General features: G+C 41.9%; 1 protein-coding gene across 1 annotated transcript in view; it reads left to right on the plus strand.

The window, feature by feature from the left end:
* pprc1 (PPARG related coactivator 1) overlaps positions 1-14,045 on the plus strand; it is a 30,054-nt gene extending 16,009 nt beyond the window's left edge. Inside the window, exons 5-14 of the mRNA XM_008116070.2 lie at positions 235-3,064; positions 3,936-3,989; positions 4,901-4,961; positions 5,167-5,234; positions 7,275-8,112; positions 9,947-10,099; positions 11,527-11,593; positions 12,598-12,719; positions 13,221-13,372; positions 13,654-14,045. Of these exons, the coding sequence (XP_008114277.2) occupies positions 235-3,064; positions 3,936-3,989; positions 4,901-4,961; positions 5,167-5,234; positions 7,275-8,112; positions 9,947-10,099; positions 11,527-11,593; positions 12,598-12,719; positions 13,221-13,372; positions 13,654-13,757 (4,449 nt within the window). The 3' untranslated portion in view covers positions 13,758-14,045. The remainder of the gene's footprint in view (positions 1-234; positions 3,065-3,935; positions 3,990-4,900; positions 4,962-5,166; positions 5,235-7,274; positions 8,113-9,946; positions 10,100-11,526; positions 11,594-12,597; positions 12,720-13,220; positions 13,373-13,653) is intronic.
* Positions 14,046-14,317: the final 272 nt, after the last annotated feature.

Genomic DNA, 14,317 nt, shown 5'->3' on the forward strand with positions numbered 1-14,317 from the left:
AAAATAAACTTGCTTCCTATTGTTAAAGGCACAACGTGATTCATTGAATGAAGACAGGACAACTGTAAGAAACCAATGAAATTCCAGTAGTGGATATTCTTTGTACAATATACTTTACAGGCAACACAACACTATAGCTATAATGATAAATCAGTGTCAGAGGCTCACCTCCTTTGTTAACCACATAAGGATTTATTGCCTGATCTGCTGTACTACTCTCTTCTTCATCTGCAGGTTGAAGCCAGCACTGCCAGCCTTCCCTTGTCACTGACTGCAACTTGTGCAAAGGATTTGCCTGCTTCAAAGAAACCTAGTGGCAAAGCGCTTTGGGGGGAGCGGAGGCCGTTCCGGCACAGGGAGCGAGACCCACCTGTGCTACAACGCAGTGATGGGGAAGAGGAGGAGGAGGAGGAGACTTCTGCAACAACCTGCCATCAGGGGTTTGTGGCAGATGTAGTAGAGATTCCGGTAGCAAAGGAGGTTAAAAGAGACCCTGGTGAAAGTGATGGCCCCTATATCATTGCCCCAGAGAGTATCTCCCTCAGTGAGCTGGTGAGGTCAATGCATCCTTACTGTCAGCGCAACATTACTGTATGCTTGAGCCCTGAAAGTCAGCCTCTTGCTGAGGAACTCCTTGCTGGTCCAGTTGTCTTGGAAATAGTGCCAGAAGATGGAGAGAGCATAGAAATACCAGTAGCCCTGCAGAATTTTGAGACAATGGAGCTCCCACACAAAACCAATAGTAACTGGCCTGACCCTGTGGTCCCTGAGCTGGAAAACATATTAGCTGAAGACAACACCAAAACTCCAGTCCTGAGCAAGGAACTTGACAAACAGGCAAAGGAAGCAAGCAGGGCTGCCCTGCAAAATGCAGAAGACATTCATATACAAGTAAAAGAGAAAGGTCAGAAATCAATAGGTGACCAGATGAGCAAATCTGCATCTAAGCATGTAAGTGTCTCTGGCTCAGAGAAGGCACAGATATGTGGCCAGTCCAAGAAGAAGAGGAAAAAATGTAGTGAGGAAATAAAGTGGCACAAAGAAACTGTAAATTGCAAGGAGATTAGTGCCTCCTCTGAAGAACACTACAGGACTAAACCAAGCAACTCTGTATGCAATGTGGAATTAACTGAAAAAGAGCTGGAGAAAGCTGAACAGCAAGGCCAGAGTGAGTTGCTCCCAAACCAAGCATCCCAGCCAGTTGAAAACTTAGATACTCAAGAGGAGGAATTGCTAAAGAGCGAATCAAACAAAAAGCCTCCAACCCCACTTGAGCCAAACTTGGAAAGTGCAGAAATCGCACCACACAGAGAAGAGGGACTTTCTAGTCAACACAGAGGGAGTGCAGACCCAGAGCCTATTTATCAGAGAAATGTGCAAAGTGAGCCTGGAGAAGGAAGTTCAGCCATCTTGCCAGTGAATGAGATGGAAAGCCCAAAAGCTTCCCAGTTACTCCCCAGCAGTACTGTGGATCTTGTAGGGCAACCTCCTAAGAGCCCCCTCTGCCCCATTAATGAGGAGGCTAAGGAAGCAGCAACAAAAGAAGCTAAGCCCAAACCTCTTAGCTTAAGTGAATATAGACGGCGTCGACAGCAGCGCCAGTCTAACGATGGAGGAACCAAGAGTATAATGGAGAACCTTAGCGCCAGCAAGTGGCCCACTCTCCCCGAACTTCCCACAGAGTTGGCTGACCTTCCTTGCCTAATAGTTCCTCCACCACCCACCAAGGTGGCTAAGCCAGAGCTGGTGAAGGAGTGCGAAAGGCCCACTGGCTCCTCCACTCCTCCTCCTCTGATTGGTAAAGACAGCTCCACGCTTGTGTCCTTGCCAGTCCCTACTGCAGCAGCAGTTGCAAATTCTTCTCAGCTTGGCTGTGTGAACAGTGCTGCTCCTACAACAGCCCTCTCCATTCCACCACCATTGCCCAGTCATGCAGGTGCCTATCCCCCTGTGGGAGTGCAGGTGCCCTCAATACCACCCCCACCTTACCTTCCTACAGCTCCTGGGTCTTTACTCCCTCCCGCTTCTGATCCCTTCATCTTGGGCTCGCAGCCACCACCAGTGCCTTCCTGGCCTCACTTTCCCCCTTTGCCAACCAGCTACCAAAGTTTGCCACCTCCACCCCTTGCTCCTGAGATTTGTCCTCCTGTCTTTCATATGCTTCCTCCTGTGCCATCTCCGAACTGGCCTCCCCCACCTGTCCCCTTGCCACCTTTTGCCCCAGGCCTCCCTTGCAGTTCTATGGAGTGGAGCCTGAGACCACAGCCTCCCTTCTGGACTGGTATCCCAGTACCACCACCAGTGTTGCCCTTCTCTTATGGGGATCAAAGGACTCTTATGCAGAAAACCCCAGTTGGCACTTTGCCTGCTCTGGCTCCTTCTAAAGAGATATTTGCCCAGCACAGTAAGCCCTTGACACCAGATTCCTCTCCCTTCAGAGGGCACAATTTGGCAGTGAGTGAAACACCAGGACTGTCCATCAAAGGGCCTGGAGGGCAAATTCCTGCTCCAGTCAAGACAACTGCCAGAAGAGTATCTAACCCAAGGAAGCAAATACAATCCTTGGCTGTTGAAGTCAGTGAAGAGGAGGCCTCAAGCAGTTTTCAGCAGTTTGAGAAGCAGTCTTCTCTCCTCTCCATTGTGGAGTCCCCAGGGCATGTTAGAAAGAGCTCCAGCCCTCAGGCCTTGGAGGAACCTCCTTCTCTCCCACCTTCCCAGCAAGTCACAGAACTCACTGGCACACTGAAATCATCTGAAGAGTCTTCTGTTCTGCCCGCTCTCCAGCAGAATGCCAAAGAAGCTTTGCCTACTTCCCAACAACAAAAAGAGGAGGCCTCCTTCCTGTGTGCTCCCTCACTAAAGGAAAAACAAACAATGTCAACTGAGACCGATAAGAAGAATGCTAGTCCCACAAATTCCCCTGCACCAACAATGCCCCAGAAGGTGAATGAGGCTCGCCAGTTTTTGAAGAAACCAGCCTGTACATGGAAGCATCAACCTTTCTTCAGCATTGCACAGGGCAGCCGCAATAAGGATATTGTTCAAGCATTTATCAGTGAAATTGGTGAGTTGCTATATTATTTAATGTGACAATTAGCAGGGATAGCTAGCAATTCATGTGGTGGTACTACAGGTGGTGGGATAACATTACAGATTGTCTCCCTTTGTTGTTGCTCTCTTTGACATAACCCTATTTTATGGGAGGCAGCCTTTTTAAAATAAAGCTTCCTTGTAATGTGATATATTTTCCATAAAGCAGAAGTACAGAGAAGTTGTATCAGAATTGAGTGGTAGATCTGCAGTGGACTAGTAAGGAAACCTAATTTTCTGACAATAACCTGATTAACATGATTTCCCTGTTCTAAATTAAAATGCTGAAATGAAAAAGTTTGGAGAGAGTATTAAATAGTGTGAATTTATGTATAGACTTATAAATTTCATTCACCTTTGGTAGTCAAAATAAATTCCTGGACTCAGAATTCTTTAATTCTCAGTTTGAGTCTTTTATATCAGATTCCAGTTGATGGATCTTGGGATTTTAGTTATAGGAGAAAAGATTCTGAAAGTTTCCACAACACTGCTCAGAAGCATAGATGCAATGTCTTTCTACCCCACGGTGTGTCTGGAATCTGTTTATATCTTTAAAAAATTCAACAAAGGGCTAACATAATCAGTATATTATGCATAGGTAGATGAACTTGCATTCATATATTTGCATGCTGTCCCATGTATTCAGTATTTCTAAAACAGTGATATATTTCCTCTTCAGCCCATTTCAAATGCCAATAGGATTAGGATGCAGAAATGAAGGCTAGAGGGTAATTGGAAGTAGCCTCTTCTCTTGAGCGGAACCTGAGACAGTGAAGCTTCCATTGGGAAATCATGAAGTCCCAAGTCCCAATACTTCATTAGTATTGTCCTTTTTCTTCCCTCAGGAATTGAAGCCTCTGACCTGTCCAGTCTGCTAGAGCAATTTGAAAAGACAGAAGGTAAAAAATTAAATGGGGGCAAGCTGTTGTGCATCGTGACTTCTTCCTTGCTTTGCTAATTTTGCTAGCTTCCTTGAGCTGCCTTGGATCTCATACTGGGTCAAAGGCAGTATATAAATAAAATAATTAAATAAAATTAAATAGTATTTAATTGAGTTTCCCAGGGGGTCAAGACAATACTTTCCAGTTCCAAGGCACTTTTGATTGCAATCTGGTAATTGTAATGGTCCAAGTCACAAGTCTGTTCTACCTGTTTTACTCAAATCACAGCTTCTTAGAAAAAGTAAAGCAGGCTGGGCTCAGTTAACTGGTGTCAGTGAAATCATGTTTCATCAAAAATAGAAAACATACATACCAGGTTTTCCAGATCATGACTACCAGCGCAGTGTTGCTTATCTTGTGGATTAATTTGACTGTTGTAAGAGTTTCAAAGTACAGAATAGAGTTCCTTGAATTAAATAGTATATTTTTCAGTATTTATAATACTTGGATTGCTGTTATGTTTGTTCTCTTGTTTATGCTGTAAGCTGGATGGATATTGTAAATTGTTCAGTTGCTGACTTGTAGATAGGCAGCATATAAACCTTTCAGGTTAAAAATAAAATAGAAGAGAACAAGGCAGATAGAGAAACACCTATCTGAAACTGTTCTTCATGCTATGCAAGATACAGAAGATGTACCTCTTTTGCCTCTCTCATCCACGCCTTCCATTGAAATTCTTGTTGCAATAGAAGCTGAAATAGTTTGAAAGTACAGTTTAAACTGTGATTTCCAGAGTACATTTTTTAAAAATTGTGATGCTTAGTGAATCAGATCATGTGCATATATCAGATAGGGCACAATATCTCTTGGCAGGCTAGTTTTACTCTTAATGACTAACAACTTTGACTCTCTGTTTTATGTTTCTTCAGCTAAAAAGGAAGCATCTAATGTGACAAAGGCCAAGGAAAATTTGACTTTAGGGAATGATGGGTGAGTATAGCATCCAGCCATAACCAGTTTTGTTTTCATTTCACCCTGGTCAGGCAAATAGTCCTGAATTTTTGGACCAGGCAAGAAACTTGATTCAGGAATCTTGCTAGTGTTGGCTTTATGTTACTGCTTTCTAAGAGTAAGGGTAGAGACTGCTGATAATGTGTAACATTCTGTAATAAAACCCCTTTCCTCCCTTCTTCAGTTCTGAGTTACCACAAGAAAAGAAAATGGTAGACCGGCTTCAGGCACCAGAGCTCACCAATATTGCAGGTGAAGGTTTTGTATTACATTTTTCTTTTATTTTGTGTGGGTTGGATTTTTTTAGAAGTGACCCTGAAACTGAAAATGCTAAAACATTTCTAAGTGGGAATTAATTTGAGGATGGGTGGAAGGCAGAGTGGAGTAGGAAATGGGGTTGAGGAAGAAGACCCTTCTTCATTTCACTCATATATTTTTTTCTCTCTTGAGTAGTCGTCCTTTTAAGATTAGTCCTGTTTGCAGTATGTGGTGGGATCTTTGAAATATACACATACAGACTTTTATGGGGATTGAAGCCATGGTAAAGTGAAAACATTTATTTAAAGGCTTTATATCATTTCCCCACAAATTAATAGCAATTCAAAGTAAATGATAAAAGACTCAAACAGTTGTAAATCACAATACTTATTTGGTAGGGGGGTTCCTTTTACTTTCAGCAGGGTAGAGAAATGATAACCCTTGAGGAGTACAATGAGGATAAATCTGATAATAGTGGCAAAAGGTGTAGGTGATCATCTACAAAGCCCTGAACGGTTTGGGACGGTTTGGGGCCTCTCCCCCTACGAACCTGCACGATCTCTTCATTCGTCGGGGGAGGCCCTCCTCTCGCTCCCACCTCCGTCACAAGCGCGGTTGGTGGGGACAAGAGAGAGGGCCTTCTCCGTGGTGGCCCCCCGGCTCTGGAACTCGCTCCCCAGGGAAATCAGGAAAGCCCCCACCCTGGTAGCATTCAAGAAGAGCCTGAAAACCTGGTTCTTTACTCAGGCCTTTAGTTAAAGATTGCTCATCCCCATAGCAATCTATCTGTGACCATTCTTGTACCGGTTTGCACTTTTTACCTATGTCTGCTTGATAAAGACACAGGGTCTATTCCCATCTCAATTTGCACTTCCAAGAATTTGCAGCACTTTATTAGTCACCTCGTGTTTACAATATTTATATGGTGCACCTTACCCAGTCTACTTTTACAACCTATCCGTTTTAATCCATGTTTTTATTAGTTCTTGTCATTTTTTTAATGGCTAATGTTTAAGTTTTTATAATTGTGCATGTATTTTGTCTATTGTTGTGTTGTGTTTTATATTGCTATTGTTTTTATTCGGGCTTGGCCCCATGTAGGCCGCCCTGAGTCCCCTTTGGGGAGATAGAGGCGGGGTATAAAAATAAAGTTATTATTATTAATCCAGCACCATCATGAAGGGTGTGCTTTGCTCACCTGATTTACAGTTATAGTTCAGAAACTCCAGCTAATTCAAAACATGACAGTCAGATTGGTTACAGGAACTTCTAGCAGTGAGCATATTACACCCATATGAAAGTTACTCCAATGGTTGCCAACTAGTTTCTGGGCAAAGCAGAAAGTGTTGGGTCTGACCTTTACATCCCTACATGGTTTGGGTCCAGATTACTTACAGAATCAACTTTACTTGTACAATCGCCCCTTAGGACACTTAAGTCCTTGGGGAATGTTTACTCCAACCAGCCGGAATCTGACTGGTAATTCACTCAGAGGAACTTTTCATGGGTGCTCCAAGACTGTGGAATGACCTGCCGGAAGAGATCTGACAATTAAATCAGCTATCAGAATTCAAAATACGACTGAAGACCAACCCATCTCTTCCGGCAGACCTACCAGTCAGTATATAATTTGATATTTGTATTTTGGCTGTGTTGTGCCCTGCCTCAAGCCATAAGGAGAGATGGGTAACACATAAAATTGATGATGATGATGATGATGATTATTATTATTATTATTATTATAGACTTGGTAAAATAGAAAGGTAGAAGAAAGTCATTTTGGAGCCTTGCTAACTTCCACCTGCCGAAGACTACAAAACTGAGCTTTTTACTAAAGAAGAAACAAAAACAAACTTTGCCCCAGCTGTCTGGATCTGCCCAGTGGAAGGGACATGGGGATAGCTCATTGGAAAAGGGATGGAAATCCAAATTGCCTTAGCAGGAAAAGTGTGTGCTGTCTGTTCTGCAGTGCATAGGTTATCTGTTTTAGCTGTTCTTCCATATCCTGAGGACTTTTTTCTGTTTTTTCTGCAGGCTTGACTCCTCCAGCCACCCCACCTCATCATCTGTGGAAACCTTTGGCAGCTGTCTCACTTTTGGGGAAACCTGGGTCTCAGAAAGGTGCCAAACCTCACAGAAAAGCTCCAGCCCATGTAGGTTCTGGTGAACATGACTACTGTCAGCTCACTGCTGCTCAGTCGAATGGAGGTGCCCGATGGAATGTCAAACAAAATCTGGATATCACTATAAAGCCTATCACAACCATGGCGAATCAAGCACCAGAACAACCTGCTTCTGCTAAGTTTCCTGCTCCTGCCATACTGGATCCTGCAGGCACCATCAGTATGACTACTAATTGCCAGGATCCCAAGGAGGCTCCCAGCCCTATTAATTCTGGGGAGGACCAGATCAGAGCATCTACTCCTGTAACAGTTAGCTCAGACCCTGTAATATCAGAGTCACTACAGTTAAATAGCGGCCTCCTAAACCTGCACAAAGAGCCATTGGACCACCGGACTAATACATCAAAGTCTAAGACTAGGGGCAGTGATGGGTCATGTTCTGTATTGCTATCGCCAGCTGCATCACCTTGCTGGGATGGAGCAGAATCAACCTTACAGCAACCCCAGGAGGTTCAGCAGAAGCGCCTGGCTTCCAAACGCTCCTTGCGATGTTACCGAGGGAGGCAGAAGTCAGTCAGCCCCCAAAATGACAGCTATCAAGGCAGACGAAATCGTGCGAGCCAGTCTTTCAGCTCCAGTTCTGATGGGGAAAGTGATTCTTCCTTATCTTCCTCTTCTTCCTCTTCTTCGTCCTCTTCCTCCTCATCACGGTCACGTTCTCGGTCTCCACCATCGAAGCGCTGGCGAAGGTGAGTAGTCATTTTCCTCTTGCCTTCCTCCTGTTAGGACACATCACCTCTGAGTATTCTCTGAATCAGTTGCTGTGCTAATTAATTGACATCTTGAAGTTTTGTGTATTTTGAATTATATTAACATTTTATTGGCATTTGTACTGAAATGTGGAAAGTGGTGTGGCTGCTGTTTATAGTATGTGTAGTCATGTATGTTGGAGATGATGTCTCTTCTTCTGCAGGTTGAAGCTAGCACTGGGGTGGCCAGGTTCTTTTATGGCTTAATGTGTTCTGGATTCTAGCATTGTATAAATATGCTCACACCGGTTCTATTCCAGAGCAATTTCTGGTCTGAACATTTCAATTCCCATTCAGTTTGTTTATAGCAGTGGTTTCCAACCTTTGGGCCTCCAGGTGTTTTGGACTTCAGCTCCCACAGTTTCTAACAGCTTGTAAGCTGGCTGGGATTTCTGGGAGTTGAAGTCCAACAAAACACCTGGAGGCCCAAGGTTGGGAATCACTGGGGTGGCAGTGATGGCAGGAGATTTCTAAGTAAGGAGTTTTGTTTATCAGCATTGCTGGAATCTGCTCCTGCCAAAAGTGCTCTATTTAGGAGCTGGGCTCAGAAAAGGGAAATCAAGATACTCTTGTCCTTTGTGCAGCAGATGAATGACAATATTGGATTATGCAAGTTTCTGCAGAAACTCCGAACCCCCAACTTGGTTCTTTCAGAATAATTTGTAAACTGCCCTGCTGTGGTTGTGTATCCAGCATTCCTTTGCCCTTTCCCTCTTGGTGTGAGAGCTGACCAATTCTAAAGTTATATCTTGGTTGATAACAGAGATATAAAGGACTGTTCTACCTCCAGATTGGCTATTTTGGACCATATCTCTTTCATCTGGCCTTTGCTTCTCTTCCATCATGTCTGTTGTTAATTTCAGCTGTTTCAAGTCATTGCCCAAGTTTCAGCTAGTATATTCACTGGTGTTACTGGCTAAGAACATAATTATATTACAATGAGTCTAACCAATTTTGAAAATGTATTTCTTGAGCCCAGTTATTGTATTTGTAGGAGAAGGTAGAAAATGGAATAGGTCATTCTCAAAGTTTAGGGAAACTAGCAACAGTCCATATGACGATCAGTTCATTATTTCATTCATATGTAATCCATCTGAAACAAACCATAAAGAGAATTGTAAAGCCCTATCAATAGACATTATTTATTTATTTATTACGGCATTTCTATTCTGCCCTTCTCACCCCCGAAGGGGGACTGAGGGCAGCTTACAACCAATTATAAAACACCAATATAAAACAATTACAATACAACAATAATAATACATTAAATTAATTAGGTTAAAACATCCATTAAAACATTTAAAGGCGCTTTCTGAGTCTCAGTCCAAGTCTATCAGTTCTTGGTTGTAAATTCATAATTATTGGTTTATTTATTACATAAATAAACATGAAGACTTTAATTTGCACATTTCATACTGGGCACAAAAGTTGAGAGTTTCTTTGCAGAACTTGCCTGATGATGCAATTTCATGACCCGATGTCTCATTCTGAACAGTACTTAAAATGAGACCTTATTTTGGGTTTGCCAATTGTCAGCAGGTGGCAGGGTTGTATATAGAAGGTGAGGAAATGTTGATTTGTTATTTATCCATCCACTGAGCTGAGCAGTTCATCCTTGCAGAAGGACTGGCTTTTTCATTTCCATTTAGCTTAATATTGCTTACAATGATTGAGTGACTTAGAAGTCTCAGAAGAACAACTTTGTCTTGGTATGCATATCTGTGCATACATATATGTGCAGATGTTGGTCATTAAGCAAATCATTCACCTTTAGCCGTCGCTCACGAAGTTCCAGCTCTTCCTGTGGAAGTTCATGGAGTCGGTCAAGAAGCCGGTCCCCGTCTCGATCTTCCTTTTACTCTTCCTACTTATCAAGATCATCTTCCCGCTCCCCTTCTCTGCACAGGAGAAAGAGCCGCCGGAGAAGGTGAGAAAATCCTGTTGTTTTTGCTTTTTTTAGCAAAATATTTGCTATTGAATACCTAAATCGATTTGCTAGTCACAAATACAGCATACCCATTGAATCCTATTTACATAATGATTTATCTTTCAGTGAGACTGCTTGATTGAATTTATCCTGGAATGTCCTTTCCACTGTACAATTTAGCGTCAATCCAAATTTAAAATTACAATGGATTTTGTGTCTTAAACCTGGACTTTGAAGGAGAAAATGACATAATCAAGGAAGAGAAGATAAATATTTTTGAAATTAAACTGATGATCAGTCTATTTTTTTTTAAACAAATCTGTATGTTAACAACTTGATAATTTTTTGTACTACCTAAAATTGATCCAGTTAATTCATTTTATGCAGTTAGTAATTTTTTTAGGGGGGTCTTAAAGAAAATTATTAAAAATAATTTCAGTATTGACATAACACAGCCTATTGTCATTGCAGTGTAAAAAAAGTCCGCTTTAAAATAGCATTTTAAAAATCTTTATTTACAATGGCTTTTATTTTAACTATAACCTTTACTGCAGTGCTATCATAACTCTTATCTGAGGAACTTAGGGTGATTTTTAAAGTCCTTCAGCACTTGTTTTCATTTGGATTGGCTTGAACTTCCTCAGGGCGGCATAGCAGAATTTCACCTGGGTTTTCCCAGTTCTAGGCTATATTCTTGCCACTGTATGAAAACTTGTGTCAGCCTGTTGGTTGTCATTTTGCAAACTTTTTCTGAAGAGGGAAGCAACCTAAATTTCAAGTTTTTTTTTTCTTTTTAACCCAACGTGATCCTTCTAATACAGTGCACTCATTAGTTGTATTTTAATTTTTTTTATCCTCGGCTTCTACTACACTCAAGTCAACTACCTATACAACTAAAAAAAATTAACACTGCTTGCTTTGTTTTCCCATGTTTATTCCCCAGTTAGACTCCCAAGATCACAGCTATTTAAAGGTTGTCCTGGCAGACTAAAGTGCCTCATTCCTCTGTGGAGGCCAAGTGATCTGATGAGTGCTTCTTTTGAGTCAGGGATGGGAATCATGGTGTTCTCCAGCTCTTGTTGGACGGCACCTCCTAGCTCTCCAGTATATCAATGGTGAGGAATGCTGGGAACAACAGTCCAACATCTGGAGAGTTGCATTATTCCCAACCCTGTTATAATGGTGAGCAGCACACAGGCTGCATGTGTTCTCCTGGATCAGGACCTGTGATGTGTTGGGGGGGGGGCGGTGTCAAAAGCAGCTGTTATCCCATTTCTGACTGAAACAAAGTTGTTCCTTTCTATTTACTGCTATTTCATTATGTTCATTAAAATAATGATATATTACTGGGCAAAAAACTTAGAAAAAGCCTTTAATCCTAACTCTCTGATGCTCTGACTTCTTTAAAAACCACCACAACAATACAGATATGCTTCAAGCAGTTCCCGTGAGCGTTACCAAAGGCAGAAAATCAGATACAAAGAGCGTGCAATAGTGAGTATTGCTGGGATGTAGTAGCATTACTGGGGAAGGACAGCAGCCCTATAACTTTTCCTTTTGTGGAACTGACATACTTCCATTATGTGGACCTAAAGGCATTCAGTTCTCTACCAGAAGCAGGGGCTTGACCCAGATGAAGAAAAGGCATCTGGCCTAGGTGAAATTAAGCCATGGCCACATGTGGCCACATGTGGATGTGTCATAGTTAGTAATAGACATGTAATTCTAGCTTCCAGAGGAAATGCAAATTTCTATTACTGTAGGACTATTCTTGACTCTTCACTGAAGTCTCAGGAACCAAATGGTGGCTGAATTAGATGTTTAACCTAAACGAAGGTAGTGCTTCAATATCCTTGCCACACCAATGATTGGCAAAACCAGAGTGATGTATTCGAAAATATATTTTACACATTTTCTCAAATTGTAAAATGTGCACTGGTTGCACATTTGGCTCCCTTAGTTGTAGTACAAAAAGCACTTGCTTTGTCTGTTCATCCATTCATGTAGTCATGAATTACTAGGGGACTGCTCTCCTATTTGGGCTTTTGCTCCTTTCCTTGAAGAACATTGGAGACTGCCTCAGTCTTTCAGGCAGGCCTGCAAGCAAGGTCTCACACTAGAGCAGTTTCTGAATGTGTATGTCCAGAAGAGAATGGTGATTGGGTTAATAATTTCTCTAATGCTTAAAAAGGAATATATATTTCAGTATAGAATTGCACATGCTTGTACAGAAGCATTATTGAATCCAATGGGGTGGTATCCAGTGATATCCCATCATACTTATTTGCTTCGTTTTCTAGAGAAAAGGGAGTCATTGTCACTGTAGTTCAGAGAATAGAGGCTCATCGATTTCTATTAGCCTTCTTAGGGAAGCAGGAAGAGCATTTAAAAAAATGTGTATATGCTTAATATTATTGAAGTGGTTGGATTGGCAGGAGGAAGGCGGTTGTGTGATAGGACTGTGCCTGAGTTTTGTCCGTTTTTAACTGTGTACGTAGGAAGAACGCCGTGTTGTCTTCATAGGAAAAATCTCCAACAGGATGACACCTTCAGAGCTGCGACATCGCTTCTCCATTTTTGGGGACATTGAGGATTGCACACTGCACTTCCGGGAGCATGGGTAAGAGATGGATTTAGCTTGTCTGTGGATGGTGTAGGAAAAGTTAGCAGTTAGAATATATAATACTTACAGTATTAAAACCAGTGGTTTATTCAGTGAAGGCAAATGATGACAGACTGAGGAGAAATATTGCTTCACCTCTGTATCTACAAATGAACTTGTGGATTTTCCTGCCGCAAAAAATAGTGAGATCTGCCAACTTCCAGGGTTTTTAAAATTCATGGAAAAGATTAAGATTAATCACTGCCATGATAAATGTCATTATGATAATAGTAATAAAAATGCCATGGTCATGAGATGGTAGCGGTAATAAAAAGAAGATCCAGGGTTTGCAAAATGTAGGAATCAAGACAAACTTGGAGCTCTTAGAAAGAGGGAATAATGATAAAGAGATTGAGGGTTTGGAGCATGTGGTCTGTTTCTTCACATCTTTATTTTTTGTCTCTTACTGGGAACATACTGGGTGTAAAGTTACTACATCTTCTCCCTTCTACTTGGTAGGGATAACTATGGCTTTGTGACGTACCACTGCCCTGAAGAAGCCTATGCTGCCATAGATGGTGGACATGCACTGCGTCGTCCTGATGAGCAGCCCTTTGACCTGTGCTTTGGTGGACGCCGACAGTTCTGTAAAAGGAATTACACTGACTTAGGTGAGATATTGGATATGATTGTGAGAATTCAGTGTGTCTGGAGTGTCAGCCAGCTGGGAGTATTTAAGTGATTGGTTCCTCTTGTGAAAGCAGTCAGGACCCTCCTTAACTTAGTTAATTCCATGGTTCCTGGCATTAGTTACAACATATAAGTGGTTCCCAGCAGAGAATGTGGATATTTCCTGAATCCTCCCTTTGTTTTTATGTCCAGATTTACTTTCTGGTGTGCACATTTGGTAGCCAATTCTCATTTATGAATGTTTGTTCCTTCTGTTTTTCAGACTCTAATAGAGATGACTTTGAACCAATTCCTGTGAAAAACAAATTTGACTCTCTTGACTTTGACACCTTGTTAAAGCAGGCTCAGCGGGGACGCCGGAGGTAACGCTGGCTCTTCCGGGCTCATTTTGCCCGGTAGGTATCTGCCTACACCAGCCTTTACCTCAGATTGGCTGCAGGGGTAGGTGCCCCCCAGGCCTAGCTGCTATGTTCAGCATGATTTTTTTAAGGAAATATGGTAAAAAATCAATAAACAATTTATATCCTGTTTTTCTAAAGACTATTTAAGAAGCTCGACACTTTGTTTGACAGTGAGGATAGGAATGGACAAGTACCCCCTTCAGTTTGCTTAATCACTATGCAGACAATAAACTCTAATCATAGACCTACTAAATCTGCTAGTTTGTCCATTTGTGTCTCTTGTTGTGGGAGGTTAGAGGGAATGAGACTACCAGTAACTATTCTACAAGTATTTTGAATGAGGTATAAAATCCAATGGATAAAAGTATTTAGAGGAGGGCCTTATTGGATATCAGTAGTTGGGATTTGCTGCATCTTAGAGAACTGTGGTACTTGGAGTGCTGATTGCTCTGTCTTCTGGTGTTGAGTCATGGATTTTCAACCTATGTGTTTAATCCAGACTGCAAACTGCTAACATGTAGGAAT

This window comes from Anolis carolinensis, chromosome 3, assembly GCF_035594765.1.
Source record: "Anolis carolinensis isolate JA03-04 chromosome 3, rAnoCar3.1.pri, whole genome shotgun sequence".
Classification (NCBI taxonomy): Eukaryota; Metazoa; Chordata; class Lepidosauria; order Squamata; family Dactyloidae; genus Anolis; species Anolis carolinensis.